At 42.3% G+C, this 25706-nt stretch overlaps 2 protein-coding genes across 7 annotated transcripts in view; one reads left to right on the forward strand and one right to left on the reverse strand.

Moving 5' to 3' along the window:
• On the reverse strand, positions 1-15128 carry LOC117433969 (SH3 domain-binding protein 5-like). 4 transcript variants are annotated; one of them, XM_059009256.1, is made up of 7 exons: positions 15060-15128; positions 13594-13846; positions 11066-11128; positions 10056-10184; positions 8863-9024; positions 6538-6711; positions 1-6115 (listed from the first exon to the last, which is right to left on the reverse strand). In XM_059009256.1, exons 1-7 carry the CDS (start codon positions 15074-15076, stop codon positions 5618-5620), a joined length of 1296 nt encoding a protein of 431 aa, XP_058865239.1. In that variant the 5' UTR covers positions 15077-15128; the 3' UTR covers positions 1-5617. The 4 variants fall into 4 exon arrangements, with proteins under 4 accessions (XP_058865239.1, XP_058865240.1, XP_058865242.1 ...); XM_059009257.1 differs by lacking the exon at positions 15060-15128 and adding an exon at positions 14705-14760; XM_059009259.1 differs by lacking the exon at positions 15060-15128 and adding an exon at positions 14556-14613.
• The window catches only part of LOC117964990 (general transcription factor IIH subunit 4), a 17867-nt gene continuing 5131 nt past the window's right edge, over positions 12971-25706 (forward strand). Inside the window, exons 1-8 of one of the 3 annotated variants that reach the window (XM_059009254.1) lie at positions 14261-14405; positions 14763-14788; positions 16385-16502; positions 16783-16887; positions 17189-17320; positions 17773-17869; positions 23200-23288; positions 24189-24297. In XM_059009254.1, coding sequence (XP_058865237.1) covers positions 16387-16502; positions 16783-16887; positions 17189-17320; positions 17773-17869; positions 23200-23288; positions 24189-24297 — 648 coding nt within the window. In that variant the 5' untranslated portion in view covers positions 14261-14405; positions 14763-14788; positions 16385-16386. Of the gene's footprint in view, positions 13173-14260; positions 14406-14762; positions 14789-16384; positions 16503-16782; positions 16888-17188; positions 17321-17772; positions 17870-23199; positions 23289-24188; positions 24298-25706 lie in introns of those variants that run through there. The other 2 variants (XM_059009255.1, XM_034909882.2) reach the window with 2 other exon arrangements.

Genomic DNA, 25706 nt, shown 5'->3' on the forward strand with positions numbered 1-25706 from the left:
TTCTTATTTATAATATTTATAATCACTTTTATTGGTTTTCCCTTGAGTTCCATACATCACACTTCAGGTTAAAGCATTGTATCAACACAAAAAACAATGGAAGTGCATAATTTATCCTTTTTATAACCTCGACAAGAGCACAATTTGTAAATTGGGGAAAGATTTAATTAAGATTTAGCTTCAGTTAAAAGAGAGAGAGAACTGTAAGGCCGGGTGCCAATAAATAAGGTCTGGATTTAAAATAAAGATGAACTCTAATCGACTGGTTTTACAGACCCCGATTAGCATTAGTCTTGGATTACTTTACCTAAAATAATATTAGTTCGTCCAAGATTAGTGATAATGGGGGTCTGTGAAAGCAGGCATCAATCTAGTGTACAAAGCAAAGGGGAGTCCTGATACTCTGAAAATCAGACCAATTCCCTTTAACACTGTAGGCAAGTATTAAATAAAACCGAAAGAAGCCATTTAAAAATATATATTAATTTCGCAGCAATAAAAGCTGCCTTTCTCGGATTTGCCCTCATCTATATAACCAAGTACCAATCAATGGTAATGAATGAAGTGATTTAAGACAATTGGAAGCTAATTTCCCTTTCACCCTGGGCCCTGACAATTTTACTGCCGCAGTGAGACCATTTTACACATTTTTCTTCCATTTATCCGACATTAAAACAAGATAAAGGGAAATACTTGAATCTTTTGGAAGGGTACAAGTTATTTTTATGGAGGGCAATTATGGGTACAACTGTAAGGTTTCTTTAAACTGAACAGCATGCAGTTCTGCACAATTAAAGGAGGAGCAGATTTTGGCCTGCTTATGATAAAGTTGCTTGTTAAGTATTTTTAAATGTTTCATCTAATTGCTGACTTGTTTAAAAGCATGGAGCTCACCAGCAGTGTCAGGGTGCGGCAGTTATAAAGGGTTCCTTTATTTTTGTATGCTGCGAAATCAATGGATTTCTTTATCAGTCATTAAATCGGATAAGTGCAAGTTTAAAAATACCTTTCAAATGATACTTTATTTGCTTTTTTACACTTCCTTTACTATTTGATGCTTTTTTTTAACCATTCTCAGTGGTTCTACTGCTTCAGTATGGAGTACAACGCTGCCTTTATCTGGCTTTGAGCTTGTCTGGAGAATCCTAAGTGCCAGGCACTGACCACCCTTCCTCATTGCAACTCTGCCACCCCCACCTACTTATCTATAGAAGTAGAGTAGGCAGGGCTAGCAGAGCTGGAAAACTGCATTGAATGGAATGAGGAAGGCTACTCTACTCCCTGAATTTAGTATTCTCCAGACAAACTCAAAGACAGATTAAGAGAACATTAAAAATCTATATTGGAGCACCAGAACTCAGAACCACCGAAACTGATTCCAAACACCATAAACCAATAAGGGAAATGTAAAAAAAAAAAAAAAATAAAAAAAAAAAAATAATGAACATGATATTTGAAAATAGCTTCTCTTCAATATATTTCTGTTTTTCCCAGGAAGAATTGATGAATAGCCTAGTTACCTGTTACAGTTGCATACATAATTTAAAAATTTAAACTCCCCCCAAGTTTTATACACTCTCATTATAGTTTAGTTCAGTCGTGTAAAAATAGCAAAGTTCCCTCTATGGCATCACAGTCAAACCCACTCAATATCACACCATTAAAATGCCCAGGCCAGAATACTATGGGAGTCAATGGGGACAAACCACTGATATCACTTTGGTTATTCTGGGAATATCAATCATGTTTATCACTTAATATCACTTTTGGGAAAGCATAAGATTGAAAGGCTTCCATGTCCTGCACAATCTGTGAATGTTTACAGCTTTGTAGTGCTGCATGATCCAATCATTCTGACTGAGCTCTCCACAGAAATCAGACGAAAGTCATTGGAGCTGATCGGGCTAATTTACCATTCAAAGTGAAACAAGTGAAGAAACAGCTGCCTGGGTTTGTAATGATTGCTGCTTTAGACTGGAGAGTATCAGTCCACACAAATCCAAGCAGCTGTTTCTTCACTTGGAATGGTAAATCAGCCCGACTGACACTCATCTGCGGAGAGCTTGTTCAGAACAATCGGTCTGTGCAGCTCTACAGCTTTAAGTTTTAAATTATTACAATGTGTTGCCAGGTTATTGGTGAACTCCTGATAGCTAGCTCCGCTTACTGCCACCATTTACGCTCAGAAGTGATACTAACAGAATGGGAATGTTTTATAAATACAACACAGACTTGCTTAAATAGTCTGACACAAATCAGTTGAAGTAGTGCCTTCAACTCTCAGGTATGCCATGTCAACTTCAGTCACAATACTGCTGTAGATTCAAAATCATGCGCAAGCATTCTATTTATTGCCTTCAATACTGATCAAGTGTTCAAATTAAGTTTGGTTCTTTGCTTTTTTACACAACTGAATGTCCCACCCCCTCCCAGTAAAACCAATTAAAAAAAACAGATAGCTGAAAATCAACTCTGCCTGGCACATGCATTCCAATATATTCATTTTTGTTTCACGGCAGTATTTTTTTTCAGCTCAACAGGAGAACTGAAGGTCATTGTGTCTCCTCTGATCCTCAGACCAGCCACCTCTCTACCCCCAGGAGCTCCAAAGCGGACGCGGAAATTAAACTTGAAGCACTCTCAAGTTTAAAAATACTTTCGCCCGAAACAAACATTAAAATACTGGAATTCATGCAAGACGGAATCTATTTCAGGTGACCATTTCTTTTACTAGGAATACACGCTTTAACTGTAATTAACAGAAAAGTGAATAAATGAACCGCCTGACTATTTACTGGCCTCCCTGTATAGAAAGGGCAAGCTGCTTCAAACAAAGTGCGTTACTCGTCTTCATAGCAGCAGACAGACATAGTGTTTGCTTTAAAGTTTTGGATATCCACTTATTTTAAATACAATATTCACACATAGTAATGATATCTGCGTTTTAGAGAAGGTGCTGTATTGAACATCGATTACAGCACCCCCTACTGGTCAGCAACAGATAGGCGCAGTTGTGAGCATCTCCTATAGCCTACTCTCTGGTGGCAAAAGATAATAGCGCAATTGCATCTAAAATGTATGGCCTTAATAGGTCATAATATGGTTGCATTTGTTCTGTAAACGTCATTCCAGAAACACCCAGGAGACTGTCTTTATGCTGGGCAACGCACCCACAATCTCGCCCCTGTCAAGTCACTGAGGTCTTTCTGCTTTTCCATGACTGTTGCCGAATAGTTGCACATAATGTATGTAGGCCTAGTGGATCACGTCATGCCACCACACATGTGCATACACTGCAGTCCAGGACATTTAACTTAAATTCTTTGGCAGGTCAGTATATACACACTTGGTTTACTGTAGTGAACCCTTTCTTCGTCATCTTTTACTGAAAGAGCAGTTTCCAGTTTGTCCATAAATAAATACAGTTTTCAGAACTTATTTTCCTGAAATGGAGCAAAGTTTTGCATTTTCAAGTCTTACCATTTTACTAAAGTTTCCTTTATTTTCGCTGACCTGAGTTCAGCCCATTTAAGCCACAATTACCACACTATAAATCAATTTCTTTTCCTATACCTGATGACAGGAAGGAAGTAGGTGAATCACATGGCGATACAACCCAATGTCCATTTTTACAGCTTGGATAGTGTCTTAAAAGCATTACCTTTTAAAGAGAACCAGGGCTTTTAAAATTCAGTTTCTTCTCTTTATTAAGCACTAGCAAAAGTATCCCTGCCCCTCTTTAAAAGAGTCCTAACCAAACCTTTAAAATCATCTTACCGCTTTTTAGTAGAAGCAACTTTATCACTGCCCCCTTTAAAGGAGTGTTAACCAAGCCTTCTTTAAAATAATTGCCCCCTCTTAAAATATTCTGTTACTAGCATTAGTAACATTATCACTGGCACCCCCTTTAAAGGACATCATTAATAAAGAGATTGACATGTGGTTCTCTAGACGTATGTGTGACATACACTGCTTGGCCACTTTATTAGGACCTGGTCGTAGCTTGCCCTGATCACAGCCTTGATGTGGCATAGACTCCACAAGGTGCTGGAAGGTGACTTGAGGGATTTAAATCCATTTGTTAATATTTCAAGCAACTAGTAAGGCAGACAAAGGACTGTGATGACGAGTAGAGTTCATCCTAAACATGCTCAATGGATTAAGAGTGAGGGAATGTAGTGAAAGATGCCTGCAGTCCGTCAGGTTTCTCAAACCGTTCCTGCACAATCCCAGCACATTTGTGATCTAGGCACCCAGAGTATACCAGGAGATTATGCCCCACACCAGGGCGATACCAAATCAAGTAGACATGTCCTAATAAAGTGACCAAGTTTCCTCATGTATGCCCTTGTTGCTTCTTCAACCCCAAGATGTGGAGCAGTGATAAATGCTGAGCAGCTTTAGCAGAACTATCTCGTCACAAAACGTACATATTTCCATTCCTGTCTCAGACACAGAAAATGAACAATGTTTTCAAGTTTAATGATAAAAAAAATTAAATAAATTAAATAAAAATCTCAATTCCATTAAGTCCCCCCCATCCCACACACAAAGAATTTCCATTCAATAGGACCAAACACCCGCCATAGCACTGTCAATGGGGTTTAGACTGCACAGTTCCACGGGACAGTGAATTGAGTCTGCAAGGTGATTTTTTAAGTATTCTGAAGGGATCCTCAGTGGTTTACAGTAGCCTCCAATTCCTTCAAGGGTGATTGATTGTATTGTATTGTACTGGGGTGGGACTGTAGCCAAGTTTGTTCTCCAATGCAGAACAGCATACAGTCTAGATGGTATCAAGTCAGATCCATTTTCTTTTGAAACACGAATCTGTGCAGTCTTGGATATACAAGGAAGGAAGCACCTACCGAATGAGCACACGCTATCCTCTCCCAATCAAAAGCCAGCAGCGGGTCCATCATCCCTGTCTGTCGGGCTTGAAACGGAGATGCAGTTTTCTGTCTTCTTTATATGTAAGCGTCAGGGTTGCCACATACACATGAATTGAACTGTCAGTTCATGTACAAGATTGAAATGTCTTATTTTTAAACTCCTTACCTGTTATTAGCACTAGCAATGAGATCACTGGTCCTTCGGAAGGATTTCAAATCTTAACTAATGTAGTTATATTCCTGTTTAGATTTGCTCTGTATCATACTTTGTTGTAATCATCAAATCCTGATGACTCTTTAAAAGGGACCCTGTGGCCTCAATAGAGCTCTCTGAAATCGAACCCCCAAGTACATCAGTGTGTAACCATTCAATCTCTTCCCCCAGCAGCAAAAATGTCATAAAAAGAAAAGCCACATACTAAAACTAGAATCCCACACATGTTGTATTTATTACATCCACCAGGGGCAGAGTTTCAGGGGGACAGATTAATGGTTACACTCTGGTATACCAGATATACTTGGAGGTCAGACATGATTCTGAGAGCTTTATTGAGACCACAGTGGTGCTTTAAAACTTCTACGTTTAAAAAAATAAATAAATAAATAAAGTCACCAGAAGTAACTTTACCAGAAAATGATACAAAATGAACCTGAACAAGAAAATTACATCTGATACTTCACAGTTCTCTCAGACACAGCCAGAGAGAGAACTCTGTCTTCATATCTCACAAGCTGATGCTCCGATGGTGTTTTAAGAAGGTGGGAGAATGACACCTGCCTCCCTGCCCTCTGTTATCCCGATCGACCTCCCTCTGACCCCTGCCTAGGTCATCGCTGTGCAGACTGGTAGCATCGCACTGAATCTCCCCGAGGTGCTCCACAGAATCAAATTTCTGCAGATCCGAAGCGATGGTCTGCAGACTGAGAACCGAGATATTATCAGCTGAATCTAGGGGGTGGGAGGGGCTTGTGACATCATAGTCAGCCCCTCCCACCCCAGCTCCTGGGATTGCAAGACAAGCCGCTTCTGACTCAGCCCCCACCGGCGAGCCCCGCCCCTCCCAGGATATTGGTTGGGGCAAGTCCCGTTTCTTTCTGTTGCCTCGACGACGGCGGGCGTGGATTTGTTCGCTGATTTGTTCCAGGTTCCTCAGAGCCAAAGAGTAGCGCAGTTTCACCTGGGATACTTTGCGCTCCAGCTCCAACACTTTAGACTTGTGTTCCTGTTTAAAAAGAGTACAGGAGATAACTTGTATATGGAAACATACAGAGAGGGTGCATAAGCTTTGGATCACCCACACGCGTAGCAGAGACATCCTCTGCCGCTGCTGCTTGTCACTCTGGAGAACACCAATCCATCGAAATCCAAGCAGCCGTTTCTTCACTTGTTTCACTTGGAATGGTAAATTAGCCCAGTCACCACCAATGACCCTTATCTGAGTGTCAGCACCTGATTTCTGTTGAGAGCTCAAGATGAATAAATCGGTTCATTTGTTTGCTTTTTTTTTTATTCTTTATTTTTTTCACTTTTAAAGCCATACAGTAGGCTACTATAGAAAAACCCAGTTTCCAAGCATTACAATATTAACAATATAACCGTAGGATAACTGGCTGAATTAAACTATATTGGGACAGTCGCTCTTACCTCCAGGATGTGGTTGAACTGTGCTTTGAGTTCAAAGTAGGGTTTGGACTTCACGATGACCCTCTTGAGTGATTTCTGCAGGTTCTGAACCCTGGCCTCCGCTTGCTGGCACAGCTGAGTCACTCTCTGGTGCTCCCTTTCACTGCGCAGCCTCTCCTCCTCAGCTTCATTCACCTGCCAAAGCAACACCCAGCACCCCAGAAACAGAGTCACTCCAAACACCACTCATCAGGGATTCAAACTTGCACTGCGCCCAAATGACTGGAGACTAGGGGGGTGAACTATGCATCACAACTGCTGCAGAATCACTTACAATAGGACCTCGGTTTTACGTCTCATCCGAAGGACGGAACACGAGGAGGTGAAGTGACTTGAACCGGGAACCTCCTGGTATCAAGCCCTTACAGATACTGTATTATTGAAATGGCCAGGTGCCAGGAGTTTGAACAATCAGGCCCCTGCTCTTACCTGATCGCAATGCTCATCACAAGATGAATAGGTCATGAGTCTGTAGGTTTACTAACAGGACCTGCTCAACTAGCTGTCAGGGATGAACAATTTATGTTAACATCAAACTCCTGGATCCTAATGGTTTAAATAATTTACTTTAATAAAAAGGTAGTTTTGAAACCCAGGACTGTGTTAGTGGGAGTTTCCCCCCCCCCCCTACTAAATATTTCAGTTTCCAGAAAGTCATTTCTGATGAAGACAACCTTGTACCTCCAGTTAAACATGGAGGTGGTTCGATCGTGATATGGGGGGGGGGGGTTAGCAGTTCAGGGACTGGAGACACTGATGTGATTGAAGACTGAATGAATGCAGCCTTGTATCAAAACATTCTATACAGTACAATGATACCATCTGCTCGTAGGATGATTGGCAGTGTACCTTCCAACACGACAACGACCCAAAGCATAAGTCAACTCTGGAATTCTTGAAGAAAACAAAAAGATACAAATTCTGGAAAGGTCTTTGTAATCACCAGATCTCAATCCAATGCAACTGCTTTGCCCTGATTTGAAAAACACCTGCAGCCAAGCACTGCGTAACCAATCTGTCTGAGCTGAAGGAAATATGCATGACAGAATGGGCCCAGATTTCACCAACAAGATGCAACATCCTGGTTAAAAAGGAGGACATATGAAATACAAAAGTAGATGTGCCAACACTTTTGTCATGAACGAATACTTTAGATGAAATAAGTTAGTTTTTTTGATAAAGATTGTTTGTTAAATTACTAGAAATTGCGTATTTTGCTTTTTTGTTTTATTAAAAAGTGATTAAAGTTTACCGAATGCTTGTCCTTAATCTGTTTCCTTGAAGTACGGTATAATAAGCATAGGGTGCCAATAGTCTTGTCTACGACTGTATATAAAGAATGGATGTGCAATGTGTGGAACTGTTTTGCTAGCTACAATTACTTTAAAAACTGCACATTTGAGACCTATGTAGCTAAGGGAAATGCCAAATGGGTACGATGTAGGACATTATTTTGTTAACTGAAATTACTTTAAGGAAAAACAGCACCATGCCCATCAATAAGGAGGACAGCTGGTATTTCTCGTTCTTCAGACACAGCAGGGCGTTGTTTAATTAGACACTTATCAAATACTTAACGTGCTTGTCTGTAAATAGCAAGGTTTGAGTGCGCGACAGTGAAGCTGCTTGTCTTTCAGGATCTCTGCGCGATGCTGTGAAATAAAGAGCACCTGCCAGGGAGAGGAGGCGAGACACCGGCAGAGCATTCAGCTTAGCAGGCAGGAGAGAGATCAGAGAACGGAATGGTGCATCACGGATAATTTGGTGCCACTTAAGAAATTCTGCAGAGTTTATGGATCTTTAGAATACAGCTGATCTTTAGCGCCATTTGGTGAACTACAGTGAGCTAGGTTGTGCTTTTTGGTCCAGAATACAAACGGCACATGCATCTATTACGATACAAAATATAATTTAAAGAAATTATCACGATTCTACAATGAATCATTACACCCCTATTAAACATGTAGAATGGGTGATTTATTCAGAAAACATACCATTTCCCATATGCTGTATATAACAATAAATAGTTTCTATGACACGTGCTCACTGCTTATACAAAGTATATTTTCATATTTAATACGCAAATCCTCAATGAAGTTTTCATATCCCAAATTAAGAAGGTTAGTTATTATATTAAACACATTTCGATCATTCCTAGATGGCACATATTATTGTATCACAGCGAGATAGGAAACACAGGGAACCACTAAGCTGATATATAGTCTGTAATGCCAGCCTGCCCCCTCTCCCTCCCTGCCCCAGTCAATGCACAGGGCAGGCCGTTACCTTGGAGGTGGCGTGGTTCAGCATCTCTTGCCAGGTGGGGTCCAGTCGATTGCTGTCCGCCATTAACCCTTGCTCTGCCACGTACACCATCTCCCGCGCGGCGTTGTGCATGCTGACGGCTCGCTCGTAGCTCAGAGCTGCTTTCTGCGTCTCCTGCTGGGCCTGGCGCAGGCAAAACACAGGGAAACAAGCAAGGCGTCAAATTCCCAAGGAACAATGGTCACCATAATGTTCTCCGGTACCCTTTATGAAACGTGGGTCTTTGGTATACAATCTGGAGGACGTTTGGGTCCATTTCCAAGGCTGTTGGATTGGAGGCGCCATTTTGAATATGTATTTATCTTTTTACAACAATTTAGTTTTGGTTCTACAGCTGATTTTACATGGCTTTGAGCTTGCCGGTAGAATCATAAATGCCAGAAATGAACAGCCTTCCTCATTCTAATATAATCATGTGCAACTATGTCAGCCCCACCTACTCTCTCTGTCTCTGTTTATATAAAATGAGTTGAAAGGTCATATAATTTCATGATTTAAATAGTGCGCGGAAGGCTGTTAGTCCAGGACACTAAGATTCTCCAGGCAAGTTCAAACCAGGTCAAGGGAGACTTACAGAAAAAAATTATGATAACTCAACAATTCAGCAACAAAACCCAGCATCACTCAGAAGGATTGCAAATAGAGCGCCTTCGTGCAATCGGCATGTTGGAGGCTGGACTAGGGCAGTGTACTGTGGCTCACTGTCTTGGGTGCTCACAGCCAGCTTTTTCAAACCTGGCGAGACGGTATAACCAGACACACAGTGTGACAGGCCACGAACTGGGAGACAAAGAGTCACAACACCTGCCCAAGATCGACAGATCATTTTGCAGCATCTTCGTGATGTCAATTGTTAATCAGCACAATAAAAAGTAACTGCGTCTGCTCTAAAACAGAGTTAAGTGATACATTTCTTTTGAAGCTTAGTGTATGTATATATATATATATATATATATATATATATATATATATAATTTTAGCTAAAAGAGCCAGCTGCCCTACATATCTACATATATACCTAAAAATAAAAACAACTATATTTGAAGCAACAGTGTTGTATTGTGAGCCAAAGTGTAAGGGTTTCCTTTCTCTATATAATGTGTGTATGTGTTGTATTGGGATGTGAGTGTTGTATTCCAGAGTTATAGACTGACCTCTTTAGCGAGTCTCCTGGCCTCATAGTAAGGTCTTGCCTTCTCTATACAAGCCCCTAGCTGGGATCCTTGAGCATTGAGTTTGCGTGCCGAGTCTGTAAGGATCTTCCTATAAGCAGAACGAGCTTCCTGTGAAAAAAGATTTAAAAAGCACTGAAAAATACAGGACTTGGGAGCAACACATTTTTTTTTTCATTTAAAATCTCCCAAGAAAGTTTACTTGTGTTAATGTCTTAAATAGTTTCATCAGCACCAATTTGTGACCAAACACACATCAGGGGTCACAAACCAACTGGAGAATACATTTCTCAACACTCACTCGAGAGTGTTCGCCAGCAGAGAGAGAGAGAGAGAGAGAGAGAGAGAGAGAGAGAGAGAGAGAGAGAGAGAGAGAGAGAGAGAGAGAGAGAGAGAGAGAGAGAGAGAGAGAGAGAGAGAGAGAGAGAGAGAGAGAGAGAGAGAGAGAGAGAGAGAGAGAGAGAGAGAGAGAGAGAGAGAGAGAGAGAACTTCTATTCTAAGGATCGCAGTGTATCCAGATCACGCACCCTTCCTGCAACAATGCTGATTTTCTGTTCCCGCATTTTGCCGCTCATTTCCAGCAGAACACCAGCATTGTTGCAGAAGGGAGCATGATCTGGATACACTGCGATATTTAGAAGATGTATCTTTCTTCTGGCAAACATAAAACAAATATTTTTTGATACCTATAAAACCTGTAGGAGCCTGGACCTCGTGCAATGGATTTGTGCATCCATAGTCTAAAGCAGTTTCAGAGATGGAAATAAGACTCCTGTTGCATTCCCGGTTGTATTCCTGGCTTGATTAGCAGTGACAAGCTCAAGTGTGTCTCATTCAACTCACAGTAAAACCGGCACTGGATCAAACTGCTATGCAATGGGAGTTTTATTAATATAAAAAAAAATCATGCGAAGTGTATTTTATTGAAAAAAAAAAAAAACAGTCTTCCAAATAACATGCCATTGAATTGGACCTGATGTCTCATACTCACATCGAGTTGCAGTTCAAGATTGTTGATTTCTTCACTGGCCTGATTCAAGTGCTCCAGCTCCAGCTAAGAAACAGAGGGAGACAGAGGCTTTCAGGTTTCTGAACAGCACCTCACCTGCTACTGCAAGTCACGTTTCCTTCAAAACTGGACTTTGGAGACCTAGATAGTGCATGGAAGTGCTCAGCAGAGCTGAGGTCAATTACAATTGTAATTGTGTAATTGTGTAATGAATTGCAATTACATAGTAATTGTAATTGAACCTTGCGTAATTGTGTTTGTAATTCCCAAATGATTGCTCAATTACAGTTCGATTCCACACCTTTCCAAGCTTAATCTTTCATGGTTCCATGTTGTGTTTTTTATGCTGAGCAAACATTCTCCTTGTATTTTCAACCACTTTTAGTGACCCCGTTTGTTTGAAAAAAAAAACATTCTATAGTGTGTTTGTGTATTTGTACCTGCGATTCCTGCTCAGTAGAATGAACAGAGTAAGCATGTTCATGTGTGGAGCTAATTATATTACTTTGTAGTGCAATTGTAATTATTGCAGCATAACTGTAAATGTAACTGAACATAATAGCACTGTAATTGTGATTATAATAGAGGTCTGGTGCTCAGCAGGTATGATTTATGAAAGTCCTTTGACAGCTACAAGCACCTTGGGATGCTATACAACTTCAGTTCCAGTTGCCTGCCATCAAATATGTAAGCAAGGCTAGATGAGCCAAAGCATTATTACAGAAAGAAGAGACAGCGCCACCTAGTACACAACTGTGTACTGCTAGATCTGTAAAAGTCTCAAGATAGAAGGGTCATCTTTTCACTAGACCCCTTTATCCAAGGCAACTTAAGGGTGTTACAGGGCAGCACAGGGTTACAATGCAAAAGCAATACTTAAATACAGTATAGTTTACAGTGTGCACAAATTTGGCAGGCAGCACAGACCTAAAAAAAAAAAAAAACACACAGCATTTGTATACACCAAACAGTACACCTCTCGTTAAGCAGGAAGCCTCAGGGTTCACCCTAAACACTACATTTTCATTCTCCGCCAGCAATCAAGTTTTTACAATTTTAATCAATTTAACCATCTGATTAACAACAATACAATGGTTAGATGACATTTTAAAATGTACAAAATACAAACGAACATGCATATCTAATGAAGGCACAGGTATTGAGTTATATTAGGACATGACTAGCTCAAAGGAAATCTGGTGAGTTCCAACAGTTTATGAATAGTTTATTATTATTATTATTATTTATTTCTTAGCAGACGCCCTTATCCAGGGCGACTTACAATTGTTACAAGATATCACATTATACATTATTTCACATTATACAGATATCACATTATTTTTACATACAATTACCCATTTATACAGTTGGGTTTTTACTGGAGCAATCTAGGTAAAGTACCTTGCTCAAGGGTACAACAGCAGTGTCCTCCACTGGGGATTGAACCCACAACCCTCCGGTCAAGAGTCCAGAGCCCTAACCACTACTCCACACTGCTGCCCTAGTTTTTGGTATACTTTGATGCTCTCAGCCTCTAACATTGAGGGACTTGGCAACAGACTCAATGGTCCCAGAACAGAGACACTGCTTCTCCTTATACACCACGCTATTTCTCTTATAAACAACAGAGCAGTCTTTAAATCAAAAACCGTTACAAAGCTTTAACCAAGCAAGGCTTTGAGAATTTAAATACCAACCAAACTACGAACAAGCTGAGGGAAAACTGATGGTGGTTTGTATGGAGTTTTGAATGAAATGTTAAGCGTTCAAATCCCATGTTCTTACTTCTCAGCAATTATAGTCTCTGTCCCAGCATCTAATCAAGGTTTCAAATCCCTTTTCTTACCTATTATTATTAGCAACAAGATCGACGCTTCCCCTCCCTTAAAGCAGTGCTAGCCACAACTTTTAAACCCATTTCCAAAATTAGCAAACAAAACTTTTTATTAGCACTAGCAACATGATCATCAGGTCGATGCCTCCCTTAAGGAGTGCCAGCCACGACTTCAATACTTTCTGATTGTTCAAGTAGAAAGAATACAGTGTCCAACGACGTCATGGTGTTCGCTTACTTTTTAGTCTTCCACAGGTAAGCCTTTTACAGCGCACACAAGTGCATTCAATTAAACCATTTTTGGCAGTTAGCTAGTTTGCATTCCAAAGCGACTGGCTGTGCGTTCAGTTGTAGGGGCATTCATCCTTCACAAACCTGCTAGCCCCTACACGTTACACTTGATCCATATAGAATAAACAACACCACTTGCATGTTTTTTTGTATAACCTGCATCTAACCCAAGCTCGGTATATACCGATATGTGTTATATCTAGCAGCACAAGGGGCGTTACGCTAAGCAGGAAAGATATACACAGAAATACAGTGGTACAAAGCCGTTATGTTAGTTTCGGTATGGTCTTAAAAAGGAGCCACTGCATTTGTTTTTGCAACACGATTTGTAGTAAAATTAATTGTGCCGGTTGCTCGTCTCGCGTAATGATGTTTACCGGCATACCTGTATTCTAGGATCCAGTTCTTCTTGCTCGTCAATTTCCTCTTCGTCTGCTCTCTGTTCCCCCTCCGGTCCATCTGCGTCTCTTTCCCCGGCTTCTGTATTTTCACCGTCCCCTTCTCCCTCTCGCTTCCCTTCTTTCTCGATTTCTAGCGGCTCTGAACTGTCGCTATGATTCTCTTCCCTCCATTCCTGGCCGTCGGGCCCCCCTGACCCGGCCGGGCTCTCACGCAAGCTCCCCGGCTCCATCTCGGGCCTAGGGAAAAATAAGCGAAACCAGAACCCGCCCGGGTTATTTTTTTTTTTTTAAGAAAAACAAAAACCAAAGCAAAACTACATATATGCTTACTGAAGTGCAATTAAATAAATATTAATGTGTTTATTTTCAAAGTCCAGGCCTGTATCTAAAGCGGGTGTATTTTTTAATTGTATTCCGATAGTTTGGACTCCTCCTAAAGCCAGACATTCCCTCAGACAACCCGGAGGCGGAGCTGGCCTCAAAATCGAAAAGTAAATAAAAACGCTTTTCTGGTTACAAAACTGTCCTCCCACGGATGCCGTATGGCAACTGTACGGCACTATACATCTCGCCTCTATTATGAGAATGGGAAAAAGCGACCGTGAGAGATGCCATCTTGATACGGCACGGTATGGTTGCTCATACTACTCTCCCAGAATACACTGCTTGTGCAAAATGCTTGAACAAAACATGGCAGAGCTAGTGTTTAACTACCAGTAGGCATTGGATACAAAACCCAATAGTTTAATACAATTTTTTAAAAGATTGGAAATCGGTTTAGACACAGCATAACAAGGTAAGTGCATTTAATATTGGCTTTGTTTTCTTTATGGAGTGTTATGAAACCGTTATCATATTTGCTCCAATGTTTTGCGATGGTTAATTAATAATTTGATATTTTCAAAACTGTACATCATTGCATTGCACTACACACATAATAGTTTACCTCTTTCGCGTACAGTAAGTCTTGTTTGAATGCGTTGTTGTTGTGCATAGTTAGTTTTCAGACGCACTGTTAAACATTGTTGGGGGTAATTACCTCTATGTATATTATTAAACTGACATACAATTCCCTGAGCAATTTGCATGTCTTACATTCAAGGTTTTCGCTCCCTGGGTTATAGTTAACCTCAGCAATGCCTTTATCATTTAGGAGGAAGCGGCTGTCCGGATACTGAGGTACAGTTGGCAAACAGCTTCGTGGGAGTTCGGTCTGTCACCCGAATATTTAGAACTGACTGTAAAAAAACAAAAAACTCTCCACAGGTGACGGTAATTGGTGATGATTTGGGCTAATTTACGACAGCAAGTAAAACAACCTAAGAAACAGCCGCTTGGGTTTGTTATTGTTATTATTTATTTATTAGCAGACGCCCTTATCCAGGGCGACTTGTGAGACTTTGAATTGTAAATTAGACGATCAACACCAATGACCCACTGAAGAGCTTACCCGAATAGTCGTTTCATATGGGTCTCCAACACTGGTTCTGGAGGGCCCCAGGTTTTATAGGTGTCTTTACGTCATCAATGGCTACAGATCTTAAACACGTGTTAATCTTGACTAATTTAGCTAATAATTGGTTCACTGAGGGCTTGGTTGAAATGAAACTCAGAAGACCCTGTAGCTGTCCAGGACCAGGGCTGGAGACCCCTGATGTAGAGTGGTACCCCTACTGCCATTATATTAGACCCTGCAGGGTTAGAAACCTCCACGAGTCCTGCACCCAGTCCTAGGTTTCAGAACTCCCCTTGTTTCGGTGCGTTATTGAAATCAGCAGGTGCCAGGAGTTTGAACAGCCAGCCCCTCCTGCTAAATCTGCTCTGACACTTGAAAAAGTCTCACCTGTGAGAGTGCAGGTTGACTGTTAGGAGTTGTTCATGCAGCAGTGTGGAGTAGTGGTTAGGGCTCTGGACTCTTGACCGGAGGGTCATGGGTTCAATCCCAGGTGGGGGACACTGCTGCTATACCCTTGAGCAAGGTACTTTACCTAGATTGCTCCAGTAAAAACCCAACTGTATAAATGGATAATTGTATGTAAAAAATAATGTAATTGTATGTAAAAATACTGTGATATCTTGTAACAATTGTAAGTTGCCCTGGATAAGGGCCTGCTAAGAAATAAATAATAATAATTATTATTATTTATTTCTTACCAGTTTAATAACACTCCATTATTATTATTATTTATTTTTTTAGCTGACACCCTTATCCAGGGCGACTTACAATTGTTACAAGATAGCACATTATTTTTACAATTACATTTTTTTTTTTTTTTTTTACATATTATTTTACATACAATTACCCCATTTATAGAGTTAGGTTTTTACTGGAGCAATCTAGGTAAAGTACCTTGCTCAGGGGTACAGCATCAATGTCCCCCACCTGGGATTGAACCCACAACCCTCCGGTCAAAAGTCCAGAGCCCTAACCACTACTCTACACTGCTGCCCCCATAATGCAGCTATAAGGGAAGGAACGATATGTTTAACAGGGGCTGCTCAAACACCTGGCTACAGAATCATTGAAATAATATAATTGATGGTAGTTTGGAAACCCAAGACTGGTTGTAGGGCTAGTGTGAGTTTTAACCCTGACATGTGTATGACACCACCCTCATTTACTGCTACTCATTCTTGAAAAAGAAAACAGTCACTCGTAAACTCCAATAAAAAACCACGCTCTGATACTGAGTGCACAGGGGACGTCCAGTCTAGCTTGCAACCTCGCCTTTAATTAGCTAAACCGCTTCTTCACTGTTGCGTGTCTCTTTGCAGCCATGAAACTACGAGAGCAGCTCCGGTGTAAGAACTTGCACGAGTTTCTGAAGGAGTTGAGCCCAGCCGTGCTGGACCGGCTCTACAATCATCCAGCCACCTGCCTCGCTGTCTTCAGGTAATACAGACACAACACCCATTGCACAACGGGTTTAGTAAGCAACGTTTCCATCTGCCACTGGGACTGAGTTTGAAGGAGGCTTGAAATCAGACTCATTCATTTCCCCACTGGACCGGCGTTGATGGCTGAAGTTTAATGCTGGCTTCAGGGATCACCTTATTTGTGGCCTCCCTGGCACATGAGCACACAATGGCGGCGATGCTGGCTGCAGGGATCAACCGCAGTGCAGCCTGTATGTATATAAACACCTTGACAACACTTTTTCAATGTTCTGCAGGGAGCTTCCCCAATTGGCTAAGAACTATGTGATGCGGATGCTGTTTCTGGAACAGCCCCTCCCTCAAGCAGCAGTGGCCTATTGGGTAAAGAAGGATAACCAAAAGTAAGTGTGAAAGGTCGTCTCCCTGGCAACCGAGGGGACTGGACTGGTTTATTTTTCCCCCTTTTCCACTGGCTGTGAAACTGTGGCCTCGCAGCATTAAAACAACCCTGGAAGTGTAACGAATTACCTGAAAACAGGGCACAGTAACTGAAAACTTTCTTTAACCTAAAGTGGTACCAGACATCAGAAAATATGTGTTTTGCTATAACTGCGAGTTTGTGACTTAAGTAGCTAATGGAGTATTTACAGTCATCCCTGTTGCGGCTCCCTTGACTCTCAGCGTGTGTTTGTGTATTGACAGGGATCACGAGGAGAGCACTGGTGTGTTGAGTGGACTCAGGCTGTGGCACACACAGCAGCTGCCCGGAGGCCTGCAGGGTTTGATACTGAACCCCATCTTCAAAGACAACCTGAGGATAGCCCTGCTAGGAGGGTAAGGCAAGCACAGCATTCACAGCTTCACACAGGAGCACCGGGTTTGGATCTGCAGGGGAGGGGCATTAACCATACAGCAGAGAATATATAGCAAGTCATATTTGTTCAAATGGTTTCTTCTTAAAATCAATCAATCCATCTTTATTTATATAGTCCACTTGTGAAAAATGTGAATAAATGAGAAAATATATACATAGATAGGAAAATAGATTAATGATTAAATGAAATACAAAATATTTTAATTTGAAGTATAAACTAAATGTATAAATATCATTTAAAAGTAATACAAATGTATATTATAATAGTGAACATTTGCCTCACAAAATTACATTAGAAAACTGCAAATCCCAGCATGCCTTAGCAGCATCAGTGGGGGGTGATGGGAACCGTAGTTTTAGTACAGGTTTTTACTGTAAACAACTGCCATTGTGATCAGCCTCTCTCTTTCAGAGGGAAAGCTTGGGCCGATGATACCAGCCAGTTCGGGCCAGACAAGCATGCCAGAGATATCGACTCCCTGGATAAATACGCGATTGAGAGATGGGAGGTGAGACACAGGTGTGCACTGGTATCAGAGATAGATCACAGGGGCAACTGCACCTACCTCACTGCCAAACCATCTGCTGCTTGGTACACACAACTCTCTGTGTTACTGGCACAATGAGCAAATCAAGAATAATTGCCCACAGGGGGAACGATTGAAGCCCAAATCACATGATTAATTAACTACATTCTGAACTAACTACCTAATTAACTGCATCACATGGAAGCGCCAGAGCTAGTGCTCCCTGTAGAATCCCCAGCGAAGACCGTCGACTTCGCAGAGTCAGGATCCTGCGCTCCCCTGACTCTGTGACTCACCGTGCCTTTACCACAAACAACAGCGCTTCCATGTTTGTAACTGAATTTAGACTTGCATATTGATCAACTGCTGGCGACCTCTGTCTGTGTAAACGTAGAGCAGGTGGGATGGGCAAGGTTGACAGGTCACATGATGTGAACGGAAAGGCTGTCCAGTCCCAGCACTTAGGATTCTCCTGACAAGCTCAATATTGGAACCCAGAAGCACTCGGAATGATTGCAAACACCATCACATAGTTAAGGGGAATTACAATGACTGCTAACTCTTTAATTAAACATGTGATCTGCACATACATTCTATTATTACTTGACCTGTTCTGTGCAAATGCTACGTTCAGGATTCTACAGCTCTGGTCTAAAGTTTAGTACCACCTAGAATTTTAGGATTGAGACATTAAAATTATTTAACATCGTGTAATATAATAATATTGCAAGAGTCTACCGGAAGGCATGTTAGTAGCACAGTATTTAATGTTAGATTTCGAAATTTCATATTTTTTCATTTCTGTCATGTTTTCATTAAGTACATGGATAAGTACAAAGTGGTATGTAATTCAATATGTTGGCGTAACATTATCAGCAGGTTTCATTGGATTTTTATGTAGTGAATTCTAGAGGTTGATTTAAAACTTACTGCCATAGCTGTACATTGGTGAGATAAACCACAACACAAAAATCATTTTTAGCAAAAGAATCATGCCAAAAGCCCATTGACAAATATCCTAAGAGGTTATTGTTGCTAAAGGTACCTCCACTAGCTATACATTTTATTTTCCTTGTCAGGGTATGAATACTTTTGAATTAGAATTTTTGGAGTTTTGCAAAACAATAGCTGAAATAAGTTGTAGACATCTATTTCTTGTAACTTTTTCTTCATCCACAAAACCAAAAGCTACAAAAGAGTTTTCCCTAAATTTCTTTGTTTGAGAAATTTCTAGAAATTCTAAATTTCCACTGGGGTATTGTCACAAAGACGGCCAGAGTGGGTTGCGTCAGACCAGAAAGGAATCCAAACACAGACAGTGGTTGTGATGATGAGCTGAGTGCAATGGCTGCACTCAGCGTTTATTAACAAATAAAAGGGTTGAACAATGGAATACAAAACAGGACACGGCACTTGACGCCAAAATAAACAGACAGACAAAACGACTAGACACTAACACACAGGTGAAACGGAGACGAACAAACACGGTGAGAATACACTTATTATATTTATAATTACGCTGACGATTTTACTCCTTCTCTCTCTCCCGTTCTCCACTCTCTGAACACCTAACCACGAGTGAATGCTACGTGTCTCTATATATACTATTGTGCTGGGATTCAATTACCAATTAATTATTCACTTGAATCCCAGCACGTGAATTAATTCTGTGCAACCCCGTGCTCACATATTACATTTAACCAGCACGTGAAGTGATTTGTGCTCTCCTCGTGCCTAAATACAAATCTACACTTTAAACACACGTGAAACACAGACCCGTTTATATCCCGTGTACCAATCTATACACCAACATTAACATACGCACGCATACATACATACACATAACACAAATGCACACAGGGGCGGGGCGCTTTGCCACATATACCCCCCCTTGTGCGCAGCACACATGGCCTCAATGGCCACCTCCCCCCTTAAAAATCCAGCAGTCCAGGACAAAGTCTCGGGCTGGGAAGGGAGGCTTCAGTGGGCCCATGGCTGGCCATGCTGTCAGCACCCCTGCCGGTAGTGGCACGGCTGACAGCCTGTTGGTCCCGTCCTGCAGCGAAAAAGCTGCGGGGGCAGGTGGTCCCCCGACCTCCCCCTTCTTCGTAGCCGGCAGCTCCCTCCTGTGGGGCTCCGGCCACAAGAACTCCTGCAGCGAAACTGCTGCTGGGGAAAGTGGTCTCCAGACCTCGTCCCCCTTCTTCGTGGCCGGCAGCTCCCCTTTCTGGGGCTCCGGCCAACGTACTCCCTGCGGAGGTACGGGCAGCAGAGGCAGCTCCTGCTCCTCTGCTCCGGGCGGTGGCGGAGGCAGAGGCAGCTCCAGCTCCTCTGCTCCTGGCGGTGGTGGAGGCAGAGGCAGCTCCAGCTCCTCTGCTCCTGGAGGTGGTGGAGGCAGAGGCAGCTCCTGCTCCTCTGCTCCTTGCGGTGGTGGTGGCGGAGGCAGAGGCAGCTCCTGCTCCTCTGCTCCTGGAGGTGGTGGAGGCAGAGGCAGCTCCTGCTCCTCTGCTCCTGGAGGTGGTGGAGGCAGAGGCAGCTCCAGCTCCTCTGCTCCTGGCGGTGCTGGCTCCCTCTGCTGTGGCGGCTGGGCATGTGCACGCCGTGCTGCCTTCAGCAGCATAGCGAGAGGCTGCTGGGGGACACCAGCATCCTGCCCTTCTCCCCCCAAAAATTTTTCAGGGGGTTGAGCCTGTAACTCCTCCCCTTCTGGCTCTTGGGGCTGAACCAGCAGGCATTTTCCCTCTGCTGGTGGCTTGGGTCCCAGGGCTGTGGAAGCCCCGACTTGCCTCCCTTTGGGCTGTGGACGCACCGACTCCTCCCTTTTGGGCTGTGGACGCCCCGACTCCTCCCTGTTGGGCTGTGGACGCCCCGACTCCTCCCTGTTGGGCTGTGGACGCCCCGACTCCTCCCTGTTGGGCTGTGGACGTCCCGACTCCTCCCTGTTGGGCTGTGGACGCCCCGACTCCTCCCTGTTGGGCTGTGGACGCCCCGACTCCTCCCTGTTGGGCTGTGGACGTTCGGGCTCCTCCCACTCAGGCGTAGGACGTTCGGGCTCCTCCCACTCAGGCGTAGGACGTTCGGGCTCCTCCCACTCAGGCGTAGGACGTTCGGGCTCCTCCCACTCAGGCGTAGGACGTTCGGGCTCCTCCCACTCAGGCGTAGGACGTTCGGGCTCCTCCCACTCAGGCGTAGGACGTTCGGGCTCCTCCCACTCAGGCGTAGGACATTCGGGCTCCTTCCGCTTGGGCTCCTCCCATTTGGGCTGTGGATGCTCAGGCTCCTCCCATTTGGGCTGTGGAGGCAAAACCAGCAGGCATTCACCCTCTGCTGGTGGAGATGGGGACAGCAGGTACTCACCCTCTGCTGGTGGAGATGGGGACAGCAGGTACTCACCCTCTGCTGGTGGAGATGGGGACAGCAGGTACTCCTCTGCTGGTGGTCCTGCTACCTGGGCTGCTGTTCCATTTATGGTTGCCTCCAGGTAGTTGAGGACAAACTCCACACCCTCCTCCAAGGTGTTTGGGGTGTGTTCCTGCTGATATGCCTCCCATCTCTCACTGTCCATCATCCACAGGACCCGGACAACTATGGGCAGAGACTGGGCCTCCAGCCCAGCATTCTCTAGGAACCAGTCCCGCCATTTTGTGGCGTCTTCTGCCATTATATATATATATATATATATTTTTTTTTTTTTTTTTTTTTTTAAACAGACCCCTCCTGGTCTGACGCTTGGAGGCGCGGCTATCCCACGATGACACCACGTGTCACAAAGACGGCCAGAGTGGGTTGCGTCAGACCAGAAAGGAATCCAAACACAGACAGTGGTTGTGATGATGAGCTGAGTGCAATGGCTGCACTCAGCGTTTATTAACAAATAAAAGGGTTGAACAATGGAATACAAAACAGGACACGGCACTTGACGCCAAAATAAACAGACAGACAAAACGACTAGACACTAACACACAGGTGAAACGGAGACGAACAAACACGGTGAGAATACACTTATTATATTTATAATTACGCTGACGATTTTACTCCTTCTCTCTCACCCGTTCTCCACTCTCTGAACACCTAACCACGAGTGAATGCTACGTGTCTCTATATATACTATTGTGCTGGGATTCAATTACTAATTAATTATTCACTTGAATCCCAGCACGTGAATTAATTCTGTGCAACCCCGTGCTCACATATTACATTTAACCAGCACGTGAAGTGATTTGTGCTCTCCTCGTGCCTAAATACAAATCTACACTTTAAACACACGTGAAACACAGACCCGTTTATATCCCGTGTACCAATCTAGTATACACCAACATTAACATACGCACGCATACATACATACACATAACACAAATGCACACAGGGGCGGGGCGCTTTGCCACAGGTATGTAAATGTTTGATTTCAAACTGTAGATATAACCCAAGTGATGTCTCTTTCTTTATCATGATCCTCACAGCTCCAATTGCTGTAGTCCCAGCTGTGGAGTCTGGGAATGTTTATATGACTGACAGACCTGTTTAAACAAGCATATTCACAGCCTGTGTCGGAATAATTATAGCTTGAAAATGCAATTCTGTGCTTAATCTAAAGCTGTGAGTTCTGTATGGCCACACATTCAGCTAGCTGCAAGAATTAATTAGAAACGGACTACTAATTACCAAGCATAAGCGCTGTCTTCAAATTACAAAGCCCTACCACCCAGCTGCTGTCTCCACCATTAAGTCTCAAGATTTCAAAGACTGGTTTTTAGAATACAGCTGTAGAGAGGCTTTGATTTTCCGTGCTGACAAACTGACTTTGATGTGCTATCTATTCCCTTTCCTCTTCCTTCCTTTCACAAAGGCATTTCACAGGTACAAATACAGCAGAAATCTCTTCATCTAGAAAGGCGAAAAGCCTGTTTTAGCTCGAAACTTGAACAACTTAAATTGATTTTTGAACCTTTTTTCAGTATTGACAACAAAAGTGATTTAGTAGTCGATTTTGTCATGCGTCAAGTGATTGTGAAGTCATTGCACAGTGTGCGATTTCAGATGGAGTCTGTATGAAGTACCAGTGCAAGATGGTTTAATCTGTAGTTTCTGGTTCAGCAAATGAATACCAATGACAATAAACTAGACGTGGGCTATTTCCAACTGTAATATTTTCCATACGAGCTAAAAATGTAGCGAGCCTGAGTGAAACATTGATCGATTGATCGCCCTGTCTGCAGCCTCCAGTATATATCCTAACAGCAGCATGTTTTCAGTTGCATTTGAAAGCTTTCTGTTTGGTTGCTTCGTGCCGATTGCATCTCTTTGGTGTGCAGGTGATTCTGCACTTCATGGTTGGCTCCCCCAGTGCAGCAGTCAGTCAGGACCTGGCCCAGCTGCTGATCCAGGCTGGGCTTATGAGAAGGTAAGGGAGATTCGGATCCACAGCGGTAGAGCGTATAGAGGAGGCACCCGTGCTTGCCAGTCTTTACATATGTCCACAGAACCTCTCATCCCGTTGTGATGAAACTTGGTTAGGACATTCTTTAACACTAGCTATTGAGAGTATCAGAATCTGCACAAGGTCATCTTGGAGTGTTTTACATCTCAATCAATCAATCTTTATCATTTATATAATGCATGTAAGATGTATAGTATAGGCTAGACTGTGAAAATGTGTTTTTAGTCTAGTTTTAAAAGCAGTAACAGTTGGTGCTTCCTTTCAGATCTCTGCAGTTCATTCCAATGCAGTTCATTCATTTTGCGTCATCAGTTTATTCCTAATGTCTCCCAACGGTTAACCCTTTACTGCCCTGGTTATGTTATATTGGACAAAAAATGCTTTGTACGCATGTGGAGTCTCGCAGCTAAAACAAAGTACAGCTCGCCAGACACTTCAGGAACAAATAGTAAAAAGCTTTAAATTTTTTTTTTAGTGTCATCAGAACTATTAAACACTCAGTAATGCTGAGTTTAGGAATAGAAAAAGAAACTTGATTTCAGTGACAAACTTTTCGACTGGAAGTATTTTTCAACCTCTTCAAAAACGACATTGAAAACGGCTTCTGGTCAAAACTTTGTTAGTATTTCTAAATACTAATCGGGCAAGTTTAGTTCGATTGTATTATAATGCTGCCTAATATAAGCTGCTGTAATACAGCGTTTTATTAGCAGAGACAAGTGACTCTCAAAGTGCTTTTATTTCAGCAAGTTATTTAGTTTTCAAAACCTCTTATTGGTAAAACTACATTTGTTTGTGCTTTGCTATAATCCAATTGCAATGAAAGTTTGTATTGGGCTAAGTCTCTCTCTGTTTCTCTCCCAGTGAGGCCGGGGATGCCCCCTGCATTACCTCTGCTGGTTTCCAGTTCCTCTTACTGGACACAGCCTCCCAGCTCTGGTACTTCACACTGCAGTATCTCAAGACAGCCGAGGTAGGGCTAAACCAACTCTACTGCACACCCCCCACATACACCCACCTCTCTGAGACATGGTACATTCCACAATCCAGTAACAGCAGATAATCAGTGCTGACAAAGGCATTAGTTAATTATCCCCTACCTGTGATGAAATCCCTTGCAAAGGGGATATACCGGAGCCAGTCGTATGTACCCATGTCACACATTTTTCCATATTGTCATGAAACTTGAGAGTGTTATATACTGGTACAACATGGAGGTTTCTATCTGTCCATGCACCTGTCCAGCTGTATGTTACACATTTCTGCGTGTATCTGGCAAACATCTTATTAAATTGTGGTTTGTTCTGTGCTCACTATTGATGTACGTCGTGGACATGAGCGTTTTCATCACACTGCTAGCTGTGATTTTTCATTTTCAGCTGTGGCTTTAGGGATGTGTGTTACTACTTGTTAGTTATAGTAAGTTCAAGCAGTGATGCTGTAATCACACTTTGTCATGACATCGCTTCCATGTTTTCCTTTTACTTTTAAATTCCGCAACAGGGACACATTCCGGCTACTGCCACACTTTGCTGTATTCGGCTACTGCTCTCGATCATAATTCTGTTTTCTGTGTCTTGTACTTGATTTTACTCTTAAAGGTAACTCTATTTACGTTTTTTTGCAATTGCTCTTATTTGAAATATTAAGTTGAACTGCTGTTAGTCGTGATCGCTCTCAAACGTAATTATGTACTGTTCTTTTTATTTTCTCTCATTTTAATTAGCTTTTACTTACTACTAATTTGATTGTATTTTATAACTGCTCTTATGTGTAATGTGATATTTTGAAATGTGATACTTTGTAAAAGCTGTAAGTCACTCTGGATAAGGGCGCCTGCTAAGAAATTAATAATAATAATAATAATAATAATAATAATAATAATAATAATAATAATATGCCTGGTACCCAATCAGACCGTGTGATCTACAGCAAAGGAACCAGGATGTAGAAGTCTATCTATAGCGCTGTATTTCAAATATTTGCATATTATGAATTAGCTAAAAAAATAAATAAAGTGAGATTCCTCAGTCAATTTAATTCAGAACCAGTTAAAGGGTAAGAACCTTTTTATTTTATTGTGTTGCATGTTCCCATGTGTTGCTACAACTGTTTACATAAGGTGTGTATTGTTTTAATTTATTTTTTCTTTTTTACCACTTTTTTAAACTTTTAAATTGCATTCCCTGCCTCAAGATGGCTTCCCATGTACCTGCATGGACCTCTCAGAACTACTTTTCCCATCATCCTCCTGCTCACTGGTAAATCCATCTCAGTTACATATGTAAGCAGGAGGATGATGGGAAATGTAGTTCTGACACAATAAAATAAAATGGTCCTTATGTGCCCTTTAATAAAGACTTGAATTCCATATTTCTGCTG

The sequence above is a fragment of the Acipenser ruthenus genome, chromosome 38, assembly GCF_902713425.1.
Source record: "Acipenser ruthenus chromosome 38, fAciRut3.2 maternal haplotype, whole genome shotgun sequence".
Classification (NCBI taxonomy): Eukaryota; Metazoa; Chordata; class Actinopteri; order Acipenseriformes; family Acipenseridae; genus Acipenser; species Acipenser ruthenus.